Genomic DNA, 5,754 nt, shown 5'->3' with positions numbered 1-5,754 from the left:
TATGCGGATTGGCTACTGACCCTCACAGTAGGGAGTCTCCCTACTGAAGTGACGTCACTACGTTGGACCCGCTGCACGCTGTCCATACATTTCGAAAGATCTTTTTCGGGCTTGAGCCAAAGAACAAGGCAGATTTAATGTTCAAGTGGACCACAGAAAATAGTGGGACAGCATGATGTTTACTTGAGATACAACCTGTTTATAAGTTAACACGTACATGGAATGAGGGTACAAACACAAAAATCAGCTTAATAAAAAACATCCCGGGCCTAAGGAAGTTTTTAATGGTAGGAATCCCCACTGTTTTCTATGGTGGATGGACGGTGCTGATACAGCATGCCCTAAACTAATCTCTACAAATGGATGGACGGTGCTGATACAGCATTTACAACATGGTGGGGCTTACAGGAGTTGGTGACGTCACCTCAGTAGTTAGACTTGCTACTGTCGAGTTCAGTAGCTAATCCACGTCCCACCATGCAATCCCGTCCATCTTCAGTCTGTGTTCTGCATGCATGACTTACTCAAATGAGAAACTATATGATGTGCGATGCCTTATTTTCTCATATGCGTTAGTTTTCTTACTCTTACAACTGGGGGCCATGATTAGATAATCTAAACCGATGACTTTATGTGAAACAACATTGATGGAATGTTTCCAAAATGTTAGTCTGATAAAAATATTTCAATAATCTGAATGGTTAAGATTGTTTTAATGAGAATTCCATTAGGGAATACTCAATCCATTGTTACTTTTAACGTTCCAGTCACTTAGATTAACGAATTGGTGGTCTCACTACTCCGAACGGTGTGGATTTCTGGACAAGGAGCCCCACCTATCATACTTTAAAATCCTACCAGAAGAGGTGCACATCTCCTGAAACGACAAAAATGCCCCTCAACATCTCTTTTGACCCTGTAAGTTTAGATCTCTTCTGATCATCAGGAACCTTGCCAATCACAGCGGGCCATGTGGATGTACGATCAGTGGATTGGGACCGTCCATCTTGCGGTTTTACTAAGAAAAACTACAACCATTGGTTAAACTCAGACTTCGTATTGAGGTCTTCTGATAAATTCTCGAACCGAGAAACCGCGTAGAAGAAAATTTTGTCACTAAACAATCCCAACTACAAAATCAGCTCCAAATTTAAGAATCAATGATGATTGTCATATCAGCTCCTAAATGCAAGTTGCACCTTCATATCATTTTCACCAACACTGGTGGGTCGGCATGGCAAACAATATTTCAAACAGTCCCAAAATGCCAATAAGATTAGAATTTAAAAGCAAGGTTCAAAATATATATAGTTTGAGATATAATTCAAATTGGGTCTTTATTCTTGCTCCGGTGGTAGACTCCGGGAGTTTCAACAACTGGTCAAGGGTTCAGAGTACTCATAGGTGGTGAAATCACACTACCACGTGAGTGTGTGGGCATGTGTTAAAAAAAATAAAAATGAATGAATGATTCACTTGATGCCACTAAAAGATTTGGGGATGTTGGAAAATCCTTATTTAAAATATTTATTGACATTCCTAATATTTTCAATTAATTATTAAATGTCTAGTCGAGTTATATGAGCATGGTTAGAAACCTGAAAACTTGACTCGACTTAACATCAGATGGGTCAGGTGACTCGACGGTTCAACCCAACTACACTCAATATCTAATGACCATAAAATATAAGTATTAGCAGTGCCCAATGACATTAAAATTAGTTAGAAATAGTATAAAAATAAAGCAACAGCTAATCTAATGGTAAAGACACGAAGGCACAGGTTAAGTGCATGTTATCTCTGGTAGGAATCGCTGGTTAAATTCCTGTTGTCTGGTTTGAGTTGTGTTGAGTTGACTCAATGAGTTTTCTTGAGTCAGTGTCAAGTCACATTCACGACCGAGTTTCCTAGTGACTGAGCTTGAAATCTCACTGAGTCGAGTTGTTGAGTCAAGTCAACGAGTTTTAAAACTATGAATGCAAGGACTCAATCAAATCTTCAAATAGACCCGATACGGCTGCACTGTGAGCCAAGTTGAGTTTTCAGACTATTGAACTTTGATACATGCACACCATGACAAGAAATTCTCGAAATTTTGGAACACGATTACTAGGATTTCTTTTATTAGCCACATAATTTCAGCTTAAAACCAACAATCAAATCCTTGGTTCCTTGTGACTTCACTTGAAATCTCACCGAGTTGAGTTGACCCAGATGAGTTTAGATTGGAGTTGGTGAGTTTTAGAACTATATATGCATGTAAGGACTTGATCGAGCCTTCGAGTTGACCTGACTGGACACCGGACCAACTCCACTTTCCTGGTTTTTGAACTTAGACATGAGCACAATACGACAAGACAAACTCCATATTTTAGATTATGTTTAGAAGAGTATTTCAGCCACATAATTTCAACTTGAAAGCTCCAATCAAGCCTTGGAAACCGAGGGTTATTTTAGTGATGTTTACTATGCATTTTAATAACTAGCAACCACCTTCCAACCAACCTCATCATGTCTTCTCCTCCCTACATGTATCTTGCATGTCCATACATGTTTCAGTAGGCATGGATAACAGAAGAAGTATGCCATTTCTCTCTCTCCTCCTCTTCTTGATCCTCTCTCTCAAGGCCCATCTTTCCAATGGTTCAGATTCCATCTCCCCAACTCAACATCTTAGTTGGCCACATAACCTTACCTCCCAAGATGGGAAATTTGAACTGGGTTTCTTCACTCCAGGGAAGTCCCAAAACTACTACATAGGCATCTGGTACAAACAAGTCTCAGAACAAACAATTGTCTGGGTAGCCAACAGAGAAAACCCCCTCCAAAACCCCTCCAATTCAATCCTAAAAATTGCAGAAGATGGCAATCTGGTCCTCCTCAGCCCCTCAAAATTTCCAATCTGGTCCACCAATCTAATATCCAAGCCATTGAATTTGACTGTTGCCGTCCTCCTAGACACTGGAAATCTTGTTCTGAGAGACAGATCCAATTCCTCTTTGGTGCACTGGCAGAGCTTTGATCACCCAACTCATACATGGCTGCCTGGAGGGTGGCTTGGATTGAACAAGGCAACGGGCGAAAACCAGCGGCTTACTTCGTGGAAGAACTCGGAAGATCCAGCCCCTGGGCCGTTCTCTCTCGAGATTGACCCGGGCCAGACCACACAGTATTTTATCATGTGGAATGGGAGTAAAATTTACTGCACTAGTGGCAAATGGGATGGGGAAATTTTCGACTTAGTCCCTGAAATGCATTTGAATTACATATACAATTTCAGCTTCATCCAAGACGAACACAGGAAGTATTTCACTTACTCGATGAAAAATTCTTTGACGCTTTCGAGATTCGTGATGGATCTTTCGGGCCAGATCAAGCAGCTTTCATGGCTGGAAGGCATCCATTCATGGAATCTATTCTGGTCGCAGCCGCGATCTCAATGCAAGGTTTATGCACTTTGCGGGGCCTTCGGGAGCTGCAACGAGAAGAGCTCGTCATCCTGTTCGTGCCTGCCTGGCTTCGAGCCCAAGTCTCCAAAGGATTGGAATTTGGAGAGTTGGTGGGGTGGGTGCATGAGGAAAACACATTTGGGGTGTGGGCGGAATGGGTCGTTTGAGGGTGAGAAAAACAGGTTTTGGGCTTTGCCCAACATGAAGCTGCAAGACCCCTTGCGATCTTTGGAAGTTGGGAGTATCAGAGAATGTGAATTGGCTTGCTTAAATGACTGTTCTTGCACTGCTTATGCTTTCGAGAGCAGGTGCTCGATATGGAGTGGAGATTTGTTGAATCTGCAGCAGCTTTCTGATGAAAATGTTGAAGGCAGGACTCTTCATCTTCGTCTTGCTGCCTCAGAAATGAAGATTTCAGCGAGTAGGAAGGGGACCATTACACTGGCTGTTGTGGGTGGAGTTGCAGGAGTTGTTTTTCTATTGGGTATCGTTCTGTTTTTTATTTGGAGGCAGTGGCAGCAACAGAATATGGTATGTTCAGAGGCAGTTCAAGGCAATTTGATTGCATTTAGCTACCGAAGTCTGCAGATCGCAACGAAGAATTTCTCAGAGAAATTAGGCGGCGGAGGTTTCGGTTCTGTTTTCAAAGGGACTCTGCCTGATCTGACGACAGTGGCAGTGAAGAAGCTTGAAGGGCTTGGGCAAGGAGAGAAGCAGTTCCGGACAGAGGTGAGCACGATCGGGATGATCCAGCACATTAATCTCATCCACCTTCGTGGATTTTGCTCAGAGGTGGCTAAAAGGCTGCTCGTCTATGATTACATGCCAAATGGGTCCTTGGATTCTCATCTATTTGGTAAGAATTCCAACGTCCTGGATTGGCCAATGAGGTACCAGATTGCAATTGGGACAGCGAGAGGAATAGCTTATCTTCACGAGAAGTGCCGAAATTGTATCATACACTGCGACATTAAGCCAGAAAACATACTTCTGGATGCTGGGTTCTGCCCAAAGGTGGCGGATTTTGGACTGGCGAAGCTTGTTGGGCGGGAATTCAGCCGGGTTTTAACAACCATGAGAGGAACTAGAGGCTATCTTGCACCTGAATGGATTTCAGGCCTGCCAATCACGCCGAAAGCCGATGTCTACAGCTATGGGATGATGTTTTTCGAGATCATATCAGGGAGGAGGAATACTGAGGAGTCGGCAGTAGGGGGAACAGTGTTTTTCCCAATTTGGGCTGTGAATAAAATCGAAAGTCGTGAAATCCATTGCTTGTTGGATTACAGATTGGAGGGAAATGCAAACATGGAAGAGCTCAGTCGAGCTTGCAGAGTTGCAGGATGGTGCATTCAGGACGATGAGAATGATAGGCCTTCGATGGGGCAGATTGTTCAAATCTTGGAGGGTGTTTTGGAGGTGAACATGCCACCAGTACCAAGATCACTTCAGATTCTCGCAGAAAATCAGAACATGGTTTTATTCTCCGAGTCTTCATCATCTCAGGCACCAAGCACTGCTTCAACGAATTCGCAGTCCAAAACCAAGTCGTCGGTAAGTTCCAAGGAGTGATTATTGTCATGCGACGTCTCAACCATCCAAAATTTCCAATTCAAATCATGGAGTAGAAATTAAGTTTGCTAAAGTAGCTCTAGTTTGTTACAGTAGGCTGCGTTTGGTTGTTCAATTGACTTCAATTGCAATATTTCAGTAGAATAAAGCATAAATGACCACCCTTAGTGACAGGTTGGATCTGGATTTACGGTTTAGATTGTTTCAGGTCCAACTCGAAATCAAGGAATCTCAATGGTACTACCCCACGAAAAGCTACTTGTTCTGTATCAGTTCGATTATTGCGTTTCAGTTGAATTGAGGATCCAAACGCGCCTTAGGCTTCCTTGAAGTCCTATAGAAATAAGAGCTACATGAGATATTATTGTTTTAGATTACTATTGCTGGATTGAAGTTTCGAGTTATACTAGTGGGATTCTATCATTTTGATCTCTTCTTGTTTGAATATCTTTGAATTGTAGATCCAGATGCAGATCTGGGGGGCCCACAGTAAATGGCCCATGGCCCAAAATCCGGTCCGCTCAGATGATCCTGACATTTGAATTTGGGATGAGAAAAAAACAAGCGACTGGCATTTTGGGCCATGTTATGTTCCAGCAATATTTGGATCATGGCCCATATGTGTTGGTATCTTCTGGATGACTGGTTCGGATGTTGTCTCCTCCAAAATTAATGTAGGATATCAACCTGATTTATGGGACAAGGCATGTCGAGGCTGGCCCCACCTAATGAT

General features: G+C 42.7%; 1 protein-coding gene across 1 annotated transcript; it reads left to right on the top strand.

Moving 5' to 3' along the window:
* The first annotated feature begins 2,507 nt into the window (after positions 1-2,507).
* On the top strand, positions 2,508-5,444 carry LOC131221821 (G-type lectin S-receptor-like serine/threonine-protein kinase At2g19130). Its single transcript, XM_058217125.1, has one exon. It carries the CDS (start codon positions 2,541-2,543, stop codon positions 5,019-5,021), a length of 2,481 nt encoding a protein of 826 aa, XP_058073108.1. The 5' UTR covers positions 2,508-2,540; the 3' UTR covers positions 5,022-5,444.
* The last annotated feature ends 310 nt before the right edge of the window (positions 5,445-5,754 follow it).

This window comes from Magnolia sinica, chromosome 12 (genome assembly GCF_029962835.1).
Source record: "Magnolia sinica isolate HGM2019 chromosome 12, MsV1, whole genome shotgun sequence".
Lineage (NCBI taxonomy): Eukaryota > Viridiplantae > Streptophyta > Magnoliopsida > Magnoliales > Magnoliaceae > Magnolia > Magnolia sinica.
This window is presented reverse-complemented; position numbering and strand designations above follow the sequence as displayed.

What these genes read in the sequence shown, in the direction of transcription:
- LOC131221821 (XM_058217125.1), top strand. Translation starts at nt 2,541, where the DNA reads ATGTCCATACATGTTTCAGTAGGCATGGATAACAGAAGAAGTATGCCA.